This window comes from Pelecanus crispus, chromosome 1 (genome assembly GCF_030463565.1).
Source record: "Pelecanus crispus isolate bPelCri1 chromosome 1, bPelCri1.pri, whole genome shotgun sequence".
NCBI lineage: Eukaryota > Metazoa > Chordata > Aves > Pelecaniformes > Pelecanidae > Pelecanus > Pelecanus crispus.
Genome location: NC_134643.1, coordinates 150,530,432 through 150,544,981, shown reverse-complemented (window position 1 = coordinate 150,544,981; position 14,550 = coordinate 150,530,432). Strand labels below are relative to the sequence as shown.

The 14,550-nt window shown below is 40.0% G+C and overlaps 1 protein-coding gene across 1 annotated transcript in view; it reads left to right on the top strand.

Annotated features, from left to right (window-relative positions):
• The window catches only part of LOC104028164 (cohesin subunit SA-2), a 65,182-nt gene that overhangs the window by 18,948 nt on the left and 31,684 nt on the right, over window positions 1-14,550 (top strand). Inside the window, exons 8-12 of the mRNA XM_075716144.1 lie at window positions 3-154; window positions 1,444-1,517; window positions 1,921-2,044; window positions 7,074-7,172; window positions 9,244-9,323. Of these exons, the coding sequence (XP_075572259.1) occupies window positions 3-154; window positions 1,444-1,517; window positions 1,921-2,044; window positions 7,074-7,172; window positions 9,244-9,323 (529 nt within the window). The remainder of the gene's footprint in view (window positions 1-2; window positions 155-1,443; window positions 1,518-1,920; window positions 2,045-7,073; window positions 7,173-9,243; window positions 9,324-14,550) is intronic.

Below are 14,550 nucleotides of genomic sequence, written 5' to 3'. Positions count from 1 at the left end.
AGCAATGAAACTTCTGACAGCAGTTGTAAGCGTACATCTGAACCTTGATGTCAACAAGCACAATGCTCAAAGATTATATGCGGTGGAGAAGAAGAGGATAAGCGGCAAGAGGACCAATTACAGACTTGAACAGCTAGAGAGAAAAAGGAAAGAGGTTAGGCAGGTGTCTTGTATGGGAGATGCATGAAGATGTAAAAAGAAGGGTTGCTGACAGCTTGCTTTTGGGTCACTGCGGTTCTTTGAGGTTTATATATGTTTATCTAATGCATGGTGCAGAGCAGTTGTGACTGGCTAGATTAAGTGGTACAAAAATGAATAAGGTAATAACTGTCCTATGTACTGTTAACTTGTGATATCTGTCCTACTAATTGCTTCTTTAAATTGGCATCATTAGCCCTTGATCTCTACACAAATATGGATTTACACACACGCGTAATTGCATCAGCAGATCTGGTGTTGTGGGAGTGCAGTTTTGCATATGTTTGTACAAATTACAAGCCAAAATGTTAGTTCTTGAATTTCAATGAATGAAGAAGGACACAGGATAGCTGTCATCTCTGTATGAGTAATGCATTGTAAAAATGGTTGTAAATTCAGGTATGACCTGTAGCTTTCTTGCTGTTCAGTTTCTGTCGTTTCTTCCCTGCTTAGCCGGACAGCTCCTTATCAATTCCCAGAGACAGGCCTATAACTGTAAGAAATAATTCTGGCCTGAGAGTGGAGGTGACTTGGTGTGTGAACATCAAGCATAGTTCCTTCTCTCCTGACCTTAGAATCAGTTACCTCTGTTCTGAGCTTTGGATGTCCATGGACTTCTCTGTTAAAGAAACAACCCCTTTTTTTGTGGGAAGAAGTGTTTGGGTGAGAAGGGGGTTTTTAGTATCATCATAAGTCTGATCTTATGGGAAAAACAGAGGAAAGGTGTGTGTTGGGGGGAAAACCCGAACTTTTCACCCTTTCTGATGCTGTTGATGAAAGAATGTTTTTATTAAGTGACTTAGGTTTCCAGAAGTTCAAAATTACATTTTCAGGGCTTGCTTAAAATACATGCTCATTGTGGAATAGGTACATTTTGAAAATTCCCTTGTCTGCCTTTCTTCCACCTCTGTTTTAAGTGCATATAAAGAGAATTTGGACCTATAAGTGAATATTGCTTACTAGTTATGCTGTATCTTTCTCTGTATTGATAGATCAAGACTCACTGTACCAAACAAGTAAATTGTTATTCAGGCTAGCAGTTGATATCTGATAAACCTTTCATCAGGAGGTAGCTACAAAAAGGCCAGTTGCTAGTGTAGATACAGACCACTCATTTTACGTTGGTACCATGTGTAAACGCTAGCAATTTGCACCACAGTAGTATTGTAAGTGCACTGATGCAAATTGTTCATGTGTAGCAAATTGTTGGACCAATATTAACATTCAGTTCTCTTTGTATTTCAGTATGAGCATAAACTTCTAGAGATACAGAACATGATGAACACTATTTTCAAAGGGACGTTTCTCAACCGTTACCGGTAAGAATAAAAATAAAGCTGTGATGTGTATCTGCATTCCCAAGAAACTCTTGCTCAGGTTGTCCGGATACCAGAATGAAGTTAAACATGCTAGAGGCACTGATGGTGTGAAGGAAAGCATAGCAGTTAAATTATTTTAAAGAACCTGGGCTTACAAAAGGACCTCTCAAGTATATTTCTTAAGCTCTTCCTGCTGGCTGTAGAACAATGCATTTGTGATTGAGAAGATACCCAGAATTACAAAATAGTTGTTGCATGAAACATTTGTAGCTAAAAGATACTTGTAATATTTTGGATTACATATGCTTCTGCAATTCCAGAGAATAAAAATATTGCAAATAATATTATTAATATATATTAGGCATTTTTAATGTCTTAATATTACAATTTTATAATTTCACAGTGATGTGATCCCAGAGATCCGAGCAACTTGCATTGAAGAAATTGCCAGCTGGATTAAAACATACCCAGATGCTTTTTTAAATGATAGCTACTTAAAATACATTGGGTGGATGCTGTATGATAAGGTAAAGTTTTAATTTTTTTTTACTGGGGTCAGTAGATGGGAACTTTTTAAAATTTTTTAAAAAATGTTTTTTTTAAAGAATCCTAATGTTTAAATTCTTGAGAATAGATATTTAAGACTGTGGTGGCACAAAAAATGAATTTACTTTCTTCCCCATTTCAGGTTTTATTTTTAAAGCTATTGTAGCACTAAATAACAGAGAACATTTTTTCCAGTTCTGTAGCAGTGTGTGTCCCTGTGTGTGCAGTTATTTTTATATGTTACTGAATCGGGAGCTATTACTGAATTGTAAAATGGCCTATATCCTTTGAGCACATGCAGTGTTAAATGTTGACTAAAATTCTGCTTTTAGGTTTGATGGCTACATTTAAAATTTTGTTTCATTTTATAAAAATGAACAAATAAATACTGCCAGTAGTAAAATAGTCTTCAATATTGCATCTCTCATTTGGAATTAAATGGATAGAGAAAATATTTACAGAAAGTCCAGTCATTTCCCAAAGGGTTTTCTCCTTTTCTTTATAGTGAGTTTGTTTTTTCTTTTTGAGTAGAGGCACATTTAAAAACACTGTCCCCCCCAACAAAACCAAACCCAACCAAAAGAAAAGAAAACAGTAACTAAAATATACGCTTTTTCTCATGCTTCTAAAATGCATGAGAGGTTTTAGGGGGATAGGAATATTTGTTGTGAATGGCTAACTACCGAAATTGGCACACTGTACTTCTGCAGGCCACCTTTTAAAGCGTAGATAGGTTCTGTATAAATTCTGAAACATCCTCAGTTTTGTGTCAGCTTTGGTGATGTTTGTGTTCTGTGAATAAAATTGTAGTTTACCACAAAACCAGGAGGGGGAGCACAAAGCCTCTTACTTAACTGCATTGTGCCATTACTGTAAAGGTAGTATTTAGATTTTTAGAACAACAAATCTATCAAGAACTGTTGTCTTTTCCTGCATAAATTTTATCTGATCAGAATATCTTTTTCGTATATGTTCAGTTGGGAGAATTCTCAAAAGAAAAAGTCATTTTTGAAGATGATGTGTCTTCATTCCCAGTGCTGTACAGTGAAAATTGACAGCTGGTGTCTCTGATTAATGCACATAGCTCATCCAGCATCATTTATTGGGAACTGGAAATTGTTGTTTTTCTAAAGCTTATTATCTGAAAGCAATGCAGATGCAAGTAGAGTGAGATAAAGTGAGAAGTCTTCTATATTCCATGTTTGGCCAAGACCTGGTAGTGTGCCACTGCGGGTGGTTGCAGTCCCAGCTGTGCTTTGTGATTTGCAGCCACTGTTAAATTGCCCGATTCCAAAATGAGAGCAGGGCATTTTTGGCAGCAACAGGGGCAGCAGCGCTTTTATATACATCTGAATGTTATTTCCCACTACTCCTCCTTAATAAGCATTTCCATCCCATCTTGTTGGGGGTGGGCGGCAAGAAACTGATATCTCCCAGAGCCAATTTTCTTTTAGAATATAACGTAGAGAAGTTTGCCAAATAATTTAGGCCCCAGAGTAGAATAATCACAAAAGTATTCTAACGGTGGGGGAAAACCTGGCCAGGATCATCTACAGTGCTGTAAACAGAGATTAAGTTCAGTCATTTGGGAGGCTTTAAAGTGGAGAGGTGAGGGGGAAGTAAGTATAAAATTAACATTTTGTCTTCAGAGTCTTTTATTTGAATATAATCATTTGCTCTTCCTCATGACATGCCATTTTGCCATTATACCCTGATATGACACATTATATTTTTATGTGAAAGGTTATTTTCTAGGTGCAAGACGGTGCTCCACATTCAGTGGTAGTATGCTCAAAATTGCGTATGAGGATCTTTCTTTGGCCCAGTAGGAGTTGTGGAACAGTGCTATAAAGATACATTTTTGAGTAGTTTATGTTCATCTGCTAGAAATAATTTAAGTTTTTATTTTTCAAGACCAAGCAACAATTGATACTAAATCTGACAGCTGTGTGCAGTTGAACAATGTTATATGTAAGCCCAGTCACCTATCAGTGCGTTTGTGAAACCCAGGCCCCTAACTTGTGCTCAAAGGCACTAGTGTTCTTCCAAGGGAATATATAGCTACTAAATCAGCACCCAGATCCAATCAAACCAGTGCTGATCTGAGCAGCAGGTGTTGAAGGGAAGTACTGTGTAAGAAGTTCAGAGTTAAAGACCAGAAAAATCAAGACAATGAAGAACAAGACTGGGGAAAGTGGAAGGCAGAACTAGCAGATGGGAGGGCAAAGACAATGGAGATGCATACTTGGGACCTCCTACCATGTTAGACTAGCTTTGCCTGGAACTTCAGGGCAAGGTGTTGAGGTTTTCTCATTAGACTATGAAAAATACCCAAAGAAATCCTGTGCACACAGGAACTTGCTGTTGAAGTGAATTTCCGTGTCCTGACCATGTGATCCTCCTGGCAAATTTCAGGAAAGTGGAAGGGTTTTCAGTTTTGCCTCCCATTCAACATGGCTATAGAAACTGGTCCCATGGTTATGGCTACTTCTGAAATGCTTCTTTCTTTAAATAGTCATGTTAACATAGTGGTTTTCTGCTCCACAGGTAATCTCTGTGCATATGTACTGATTTTTTTTGGGGGGGAGGGCAGTTCTGTAAATTGTTTTACCTCAACAGGACAGGTAAGATGGATTGTCTTCACTATTCAGCAGTAATTTAGAAGTAGACCTAGTTTTCCTAATTTATTATGGGGGGAGTGCTGAGGAGAAAAAAACGACCCAATGACTCCATCAAATCATCCAGGTCCCAGCCTGTATTTGTAAGGCTTATTGAATGTCCCCATCTCTGTGATAGTGGTGAGGCTGAAATCTCATAACTGAATGTGTTAAGCAGTGCTGGAGCCCATGCAGAGCTCTTTGGGTCATTAGAGCTCCCCACCATCTTACTGATGTTTTCTGCCAGTCTATTTGCAGGTCGGGGTTGAAATATACTATGATATAGCTGAGCGACAGAGTGTGTTCCGAGTATCCTGAAAATGTGCTTATGTAATTCCTCTTCACTCTGTCACAGCTTTGAAGGACCAAACAGGCAGGTATTTCGTCAGATTAGAATGGTAGTTCTGGTGAGGGGAGTAGATGGCTGGGTATTTGTACTTGCCTACATTACTGTCAAATGGAGCTGAAGGTAAGCAGTGAGATAGTTTTAGAAGTATGTGAAGTAATTTTGAATGATCAAGGAGCTATGAGGAGTGATGAATCTAGAAAAGGAGAGCTGGTTGAGAAGGAGAAAATGCAGCTGAAAACATAGGAAGACAGCAGAAGTAGTCCTAGCAGTAGTAGTTATTTGTTCATAGTTCTTAGAGTTAATTTCCTCAACACTTTAGCGAAACATTTACATACAGGGTTATGACTGAGAGTCTTCGGGTGGGAAGAGGATACCTTAGAAGGCAGGTGGTTTAGTTTAAAGTATTACACTTTATATCTGCAGACCTATGCTTGAATGCCACCTGGCTGACAAATGCAAATGACATTACTAGCGGTGCACTGAGGTCTGTATGACCATCCAACAAACCATCAAAAACTTTTTTTCCTCTTTTTTTTTTTTATTTCTTTTCCCCAAGCACAAATGCAGTCCCTATTCACAAGCAAAGCCTCATGATAAAATACTGAGGGCAGCTGAAGCCAGGATTGCAGTACGTTGGCTGAGCTGAGTTTGTGCCAGTGTGCAGTGATGGGTACCAAGTTGGGACTGTTTGTGAGTGAGTTCTGTGCTGTGGAGCCCTTGTGGCTGTAGGAAGCAGCAGATGTGGGCAACAGGCTTTTTCCTCAGGCAAGGCCTTTAATTTTAAAGTACAATGTAGAATATGTACTGCTGGGTGTCACAGGCAGATTAGAGAGCAGTACTCATTGTCACTTGTTGATCTTTAATTTTGTATTTCTAGCAAAAAGCTGCCTTATGCAAAACTGTTGGTCAAAGCCTGCTACTAGGAATCATCCTCTGCTTTCCATCTAAGCAGGTGGACAGGAACTTGTAGTAATGGATAGCCTGTGTGTAGGTGGTCTCCTTTCTTGGGTTTCCTTGATTATTCTTACTGCTATTGTTAGCAAGAGGAATTAAGGAAGAAATATGAAGAGACTTAATCAAAGCCTGCAGTTCATTTAAGTGTGTCTTCTGATATTCTTAGCATTACAAGTTTACAGAACAGAGTGATTTTTCTATGTTAGATCCTCAAAATGATTTTCTTAATGACATTTAAAGCTTTGTCATTTGAAACGTTTAGCAATATGAATAAGACAATTTAAAAGCTGGATAAAGAAAAGTCCTCTTTTTGAGGCATCTATGAAACAGCAGTACTAATAGTATGAAATAACACCTTGCAGGGATAAATATATTTTGCCTAAGTTAACTAATTAGCCCAAATTCAAAGCAACCCTTCTCTTAGAATGCTTAAAATATAGTGTGCTAGTGTAAAACAGAAATAGGGAGGAGTAACATTTGACCTTGTATCTGTAAGAACCCACAATGATAAGCTGGTGCATTTCTGAGGTGTACCTCTTCCTCTGGGAATTTTTGCCAGACCAGAATTTCTTGGAGTCGTTGTCAGTGTTCACCAATTGTCCGAGTCAAATGTTGAAAGGAAACAAACAGTCTCATGTATGGAAGAGTGCTGATTGCATTAAGTAGATCATCCATACTCTTGTCTTGGTATATCTTTAACAGGTGAATAGCACAATTCCTGCATCTTTTGCATTCTCTTGCTTTTAACTGTAAGGTCTGTGAGCTCTTAGGGACCCTAACACAAAATTTGATGTCACCCTTAAGTTTGACTCACTGCAGGCTTCCTCTATGTGTGTGTGTGTGTGAGAGAGAGAGAGAGACGTGTGTGTGTGCGCACAAACAAAATCTGATATCACTGATGTCACTAATAGACTAATACAGAAGATGAGCTGGTATTTGGGTAGCCTGCTGTAGGCACCCACAAAGAACTCTTATTTACATAATATAAATGCCAGTAGTGAATAACATCAAAGATGCGTGTTTTTAACTGTTAGCCTGTTTGTCTTGTAGCAAGCTGAAGTGCGGTTGAAATGTCTTCTGGGACTGCAAGGAATTTATAGCAGAAAAGAACTTGTTTCCAGGATGGATCTCTTTACTAGCAGATTCAAGGTAAATAGATTACCATTTGCTATTTTTTAAGTCTGGGTTGGGTGTATACACAGGGTCTGATGTTTTGATCAGAGTTTTGATCTCCCCACTCTCTTGACTGACAGGAGCTTAGAGTAAGTACTGCAGAAATAGCCTGCTCGACTGAGTGGATGAAAGAGTTTTGCAAAGATGTTTCTCCCTGTTTCTGTGGAATTTTCTGTTTCACTTTAGTTCATGCACAAAATGATGTTAGCATGCCCTCTGGTCAGTTATCTCCACCATTCATCCAGAATGGCACAGATTTTTTTACAGGATCTTTGGCAGGTGACAAAGAATTTCATACTCTAAAGGTCCTTCTTTTGCTGCTCCTGATAATGGGTTAACCTTGTAGATACTAGATTGGCTGACCATGTGTCACACTGATGTGGGAATGGCTCCCTGTTGATCCATCATGTCAGTAGGAATCTTGAAGAAGGATCTGTTATCTCCTTATCTCATTTCTGAACAAGTCAGATGATACGCTGTAATTTTGAGAGCTTGTTCTCTGACCACCCTGTACGCTGCCTTTATCATATTCCAACATCCTGACTCATTTAAGAAGTAAGCCCTTTACTTTTTTAATCCTGCCCTTGGTAATGATTTTGTCAGCTATTCTTATCCCAGCGGGGCTGGGCCTTTTTGGTATTTGAATAAGAAAACTCAAAGTGCTTTAATTGATATCTCAGTCCCTCTGAATGGGTACATAATCAATGCCTGCATGTGGTGGTAATTCATGTTCTTTTGGTGACAGGTGCAGGGTTTACCTGTATGTCAAAGCAGTTGCTAATAGTAAAAAATACCTGTACCACATCCTCAAAGAACAAGAAATATATTAATATTGGTATCTTAAGCATAAATTATTCAGATCAAAGCTTGGCTATCTAAGATTAACCCCTGTTTTAAACAGTTTTGTGGTAGTCCTTTATCTTTCTGGTTAAAGGAAGGTTGCCGTAAGCTGCGTAAGCAACTGCAGGATTGGTAGTCACAGACTGATGAAATAGCTCCCATCTGTCTGTACTGTGATCTCCCTGTGTGGAGGATGCTATATAAATGGATTATTGCAAACTCCTTCCCACCAATCAAAAAAATCTAACCCAAACATAACACTTCCTTCCCCTGTAAGCAAAAGAAACCCAAACAGCTTCACACAAAATACTGACTGATCTGGAATCTTCCAAAGTTTAAATCATGGTTTCTCAGTGATGGGAAATGTAATTATATAACCATCAATCCATTTCCCACAAGCAGGAGTTTCACATGCTCCCTCTGTTACCCATGAGTGTTCAAACTCAGGATTCATGGACTTCCACACCTTGCAGCTGGGTTGTGAGAAAAAGGAAGGTGCAAAGTAAAACAAATCAGAGATTTAGAAATTATATGTTAAGTGAGAAAACTGTTGGTCCCAAAACAAGCAAGTCCAAAGGTTTAATAATAAAGATGTAGGCCACACTGAGGAGCACAGGTTCTTGAGTACATAGGACAGGAAAATTTCCCCTGTTTTCTGAGGTGTTTTTGCATGTGTACCAAGTTACAATAGTGTGAATTCTGGAGGTCAGGAATATTGCTGCTATTCTATGAAGTACCTTTATGACTCAAGTCCTAATTGTCTTTCCAGCAAGGCACTGGCTTCTGTAACGTGTAGGTACATGCACTGTATTGTTGATGGGAGAAACTGTTTATATAATGCTTGTAATTTGAGGCTTACCTTCATTTAACATACTGAATTGCCAGTAGTAACATCTTAGAAACAACTTGTCAGTCACTTTTAATTTGTAGACTGTAGTTGATTTCTTGTGAATGCATACATTACATCTATAAAAATATCATATTACCACATGATTAATTCAGTTAAAAAATTAACATGCTGTTAATTTTCAAGGGCTGGGGAACTACTTGGTAGTAATCAAGTTGCCTTATGTCTCTTAGGAAATAGCTGCTGAAATAAAAATAAATCTCTGCTCTACTAGTGTAGATGATCTAGCTGTAGCAAAAATACATGTTTATTGAGAACAAACCATGTTACATCTTTTTATTGTCATTTTACATCCATTAGGATCGAATTGTGTCCATGCCTCTGGACAAGGACCATGAAGTAGCAGTTCAAGCCATGAAACTCTTGATGCTTATGTCACAGTAAATAATTTCTTTTTTAATTTACTGTATTGTTTTAATGGCAACAAGATCCAGATACAATCCTGATGAATCTTGCTGTAATCAGTTACATCCTGGGGAACAGTTGCTCCTGGCAGGATATGAATTACAGTTAAAGCTGCTCAAGACATGGCATTTTCTGTCTGTGGGAAATACTAGTGTTAAGAAAACCCTTGTGCTGAGACTCAGTATGAAAACTACATTTCTGTATCTTTACTTCCCTCTGAAAGGAAATTCCACATTTTCATTTTGGCTTTTCTCAAATAGAACATCTGCCTGTCTTGAGGGAAGTCCCCACCGAAGATGGGGTTCCCACCCCATCTTCTGTCCCAGGGTTGCCAGGCCTTGACCAGGAGCTCAGAGAACTCTGCCATCTTCCCTATCTCCCCACCTGATGCAGGAAGCCTTGAGCTTTGAAGCTGTTGCTAGAATTTGGACTTTCAGATTCTTGGCTCCATGGCAGAGAACCTGGGAGCTATTGAGCCCACAGCAGACTGACTGACTGACAGGAAACGAGCGAATGTATGGTATCTTGGCTTTGCTGAAGTGGAAAACTAACAGAAGAGTTGTTTTCTTGGGAAATTACCTGCCTTTTTACTAGATTTGGTAGGATAATGGCAAGCTGGAAGTGTGGGGAAAAACTAGACTAATGGTACAGAAGTATATGAATCCTATTCTGATACATCCTTGAGCAGCATGTTTATTTTAGAAATGGCTTTATTTGTAAAATACGTGAAGAATAAATTCTCTGTCCCTCTTTTTCAATGCAAAACGAGAACAAAAAGTCCACTGAATTTCATTGTGAATACAGTTGAGATGTTAGGACTCAGTAAGTGTCTCTTCTCTCCCAGAGTATAAGTTGAATTCTGCTGATGCAGATGCTTACTTCCATGTACAGCATGGCACATTGTCCAGTAGCCTTGTGGGATTTGCTTTTCTATTTAAGCCAGAAATATTGGGTATTGCTAGATGACGATGTAGACCTTAATGGACCAAATAACATGGCGTTGTAGGTATTTACATTAAATTTCAAGTACGTTTGTATATTGAAGTGCTGCTTTATAGTCTGGTCTCCTATCTCACTTCACACTCCATTATTTGAGTGGCATTTCTCTAGGCCTACTTCAACATACACATCAGAACAGCGTATGATGGTGTGAACATAGTATGCTTTTCTGAAGGGAGTACCATTGTTTGGGCCTCACTAGTAGTAGCTAGGGTTATATTGTTTCTGTGTTTAGAACGTCCATTTCTACATCCTTTGGTTCTCCATGGTGTGTAGCTATTGGAACAAAGCACAATGCTGTGTCTATGTGTATAATGTATCCCTGTGCTAGGAGGAGCAGCACACCATTGTTGAAGTACAAAGATGCTGTACACCAGTTATGGCTGCCCTTGTTCTGTATCTGAACTAACAAATGCTATATTGGCACTGCAGCTGTTTATCGTCTCTGGCTTTATTATAAGGGATCATGTTCTAATTAATGCAAGCTGCAGCTATAAAAGTTTGATCAATGTTTCTTTTTCCCTGAAGCAATTTTTTCCTAACTTTTTAAAAATATGATTTCCAGTTTGAATAAATGCCTTCTAAAGTTTTCTGAATGACATTTTTCCATCATAAAATGTAGTTTTCATAAGTAAAATTAATACATTTTGAAATTGTTTTTAATTAGGCTGTGTGGAGGCCTAGCAAATACATGTTTCTTTTTCTTTTTGCTCATCTGTTGCGTAGCCATCCTCCTTTCTGCCCCCCTCCTTCCCCAAGTCCTCTGAGCCCTGCTGATTTGGCTTAAGTACTGGAATGATGAAAGTGGGAATTGGGGACTCAATAAGCAAATTCAATGACAGCTCTTCTCTTTGATAAGACTAGTACTGACCAGTCTGTAAAACCTGTGTGAAGAGAATGCAGACAACATAGGCAGTCACATGTACAGACTTCTTAATAAGAGCCTGTATCAAGGTGCTTTTCTAGCAGGGGAAAAGCTTATGCCTCAGTACCTACAACAGTGTCAGAAAGGACTCACTGCTGGCATTGCAGAAGCAAAGAAATTTCAGGGCTGGTGTGTCTCATAGCTCAAACCCAGTGTCTGGGTATTGAGCAGTAATGCTGCTTGATAACATGCAGTAAAGCATGAAATGGTGTTGGGGACAGCAAATCCCCTGCCTTTAAAGACTAATAAATGACAGCTTGTATAAATGGCACTTCTACTAGTATACATTGATGTAATCAAATTTTTTGCCCCTTTAGTCATGCTCTATTGGCTTCTCTGTGAATGGCTCATTTTTGTCAACTGCAAATTCGGCAACTGAATTCTAGTTGCCCAACTTGCATTTTTAGTGAGACGTGAAAGACCTTTCAGATCAAGTTGCTATTTTTAAGGGTACTGGCAAGAACCTCTATCTCATGAACTCCCTATATTTGATTTGGAATCATGGATTATTTTTAACAAATAATATAATCTTAACTGGTCAGGTACTGACCTTTAGAACATGTCTCTAATCTTGGAATAAATATTTTGTTGTTTCATGACATGTGTTGGCAAGAAGCAAGGTGAGGAGTAACTTTTTTCCTCTAGTTAGTCTGTTGGGTGCTTTGTGACTTTGTTGGGGAAAAATTTACTATATCAGTAACTGTTTTACTGGCTTCCATAATTGTCTTTTGGGTGAGTATAGTAGCAAGACCTCGTTGCCAATTATTTCTGTGATGTTTTACAGTTGCAGTGGAGCTGTGCTCCATGTATGTTAGTAACAGCTTTGACCATCTCTTAACCATCACTGCATTCCAGTCCTGTGACTGGAATATACATTGACTACTCTGCATACTAGTGGCCCATAAAACTGCTGTGCTGACCTTTACATTCTCTCTCTTGCTAGCTAGCGAGGCAGTGAAAACACTGATCTTTTCAATTCACTTAGATGTGTTGCATTATTAAAACAAAAATTCCAGTGCTGATTCAAAACCCTCTTGCTATGCATATACCTGTTTTTTTTCAAATCCATGTTGGTATTTTCATCTTGTCTATCTCTGAACTGAGATTTTTTTCTTCTTGTTTGTAGCATGTTGTCTCAATTGAATGCCAAGGTCTTTGGGCTAGTAGATTTCTATTTTTACACAGCATGATGCGATCCTGAAACTGAAATGAGCCTATGAGGCTTAGCATAATAGAAATTATTAATGCTACTGAATTATGCATAATTGTTAGCATTAATGTTGCAAAGGATCTGAGAGGGAATAGAACTAGGAAGGAAATAAAGAGGGAGAAAACATGAGTGACAATGAGAGACCAAGGAATCTTACTAAAAACATTGCCCTTTAGGAGGCAAATTAGTTTAGTGTGCCTACTGCCAGACGATTCTGTTCATTTAGCCTAGAGAAGAGGAGGTTGAGGGGTGACCTTATTGCTCTCTACAACTGCCTGAAAGGAGGTTGTAGTGAGGTGGCTGTTGGTCTTTTCTCCCATGTGGTTAGCGATAGGATGAGAGGAAATGGGCTCAAGCTGCGCCAGGGGAGGTTTAGGTTGGAAATTAGGAGAAATTTCTTTACGGAAAGGGTGGTCAAGAATTGGAACAGGCTGCCCAGAGAGGTGGTGGAGTCACCATCCCTGGAACTGTTCAAAAAACAGGTAGATGTGGCACTTCGGGACATGGTTTAGTCTAGTCTACCCTTGATTGGTTTAGTGTGGACTTGGTAGTGTTAGGTTAATGGTTGGACTGGATGATCTTAAAGGTCTTTTCCAACCTAAACGATTCTATGATTCTATGATTTTTGTGTGCTTAACTGCCTAAGAGTAGAGGGATTTTGGAAAAGAGCAGCAAAAGTAATTAGGTAACTGTAGCAGATGAATGAGAAAAGGTTACAAGTGGTGCAGGTAGGGGCACAGATCTGCAAATAGGTTGAATATGTAAATAGCAAAGGGGAAAATCACTTTGTATTGCATTAGTTAGATGTAACTAGAAATTAAACTGAGTTTTAAACACAAAACTCTCAAGTTTCAAATTGGGAAGAGCTGCCTTAGTGAGAACTGTGACCTCAGTGCCGGGAAAGATTATGGAGAGGTTCATCTTGAGTGAACTCAACAGGCAAGTGCAGGTCAACCAGGGGATCAGGCCCAGCCAGCATGGGTTCATGAAAGGCAGGTCCTGCTTGACCAACATCATCTCCTTCTATGACCTGGTGACCCACCTAGCGGATGAGGGAAAGGCTGTGGATGTCATCTACCTTGACTTCAGTAAAGCTTTTGACACCGTCTCCCACAATATTCTCCTTGGGAAGCTGGCAGCTCATGGCTTGGATGGGCGTAGTCTTTGCTGGGTAAAAAAATGGTTGGGTGGCCGAGCCCAGAGAGTAGTTGTAAATGGAGTTAAGTCCAGTTGGCAGCCGGTCACGAGTGGTGCTCCCCAGGGCTCAGTTTTGGGGCCAGCCTTGTTTAATATCTTTATCAATGATCTGGATGAGGGGATTGAGTGCACCCTCAGTAAGTTTGCAGATGACACCAAGTTGGGTGGGAGTGTCGATCTGCTGGAGGGTAGGATGGCCCTGCAGAGGGATCTGGACAGGCTAGATCCATGGGTCGAGGCCAACTGTATGAGGTTTAACAAGGCCAAGTGCCGGGTCCTGCACTTGGGTCACAACAACCCCATGCAACGCTACAGGCTTGGGGAAGAGTGGCTGGAAAGCTGCCTCGCTGAAAAGGACCTGGCAGGGCTGGCTAACAGCCGGCTGAACATGAGGCAGCAGTGTGCCCAGGTGGCCAAGAAGGCCAACAGCATCCTGGCTTGTGTCAGGAATAGTGTGGCCAGCAGGAGCAGGGAGGTGATTGTTCCCCTGTACTCGGCACTGGTGAGACCGCACCTGGAATACTGTGTCCAGTTTTGGGCCCCTCACTACAAGAAAGACATTGAGGTGCTGGAGCGTGTCCAGAGAAGGGCAACAAGGCTGGTGAAGGGTCTGGAGCACAGGCCTTATGAGGAGCGGCTGAGGGAACTGGGGTTGTTTAGCCTGGAGAAGAGGAGGCTGAGGGGAGACCTTATCGCTCTCTACAACTCCCTGAAAGGATGTTGTAGTGAGGTGGGTGTTGGTCTCTTCTCCCAAATAGTTAGGGATAGGACGAGAGGAAATGGGCTTAAGCTGCGCCAGGGGAGGTTTAGGTTGGAAATTAGGAGAAATTTCTTTACGGAAAGGGTGGTCAAGAATTGGAACAGGCTGCCC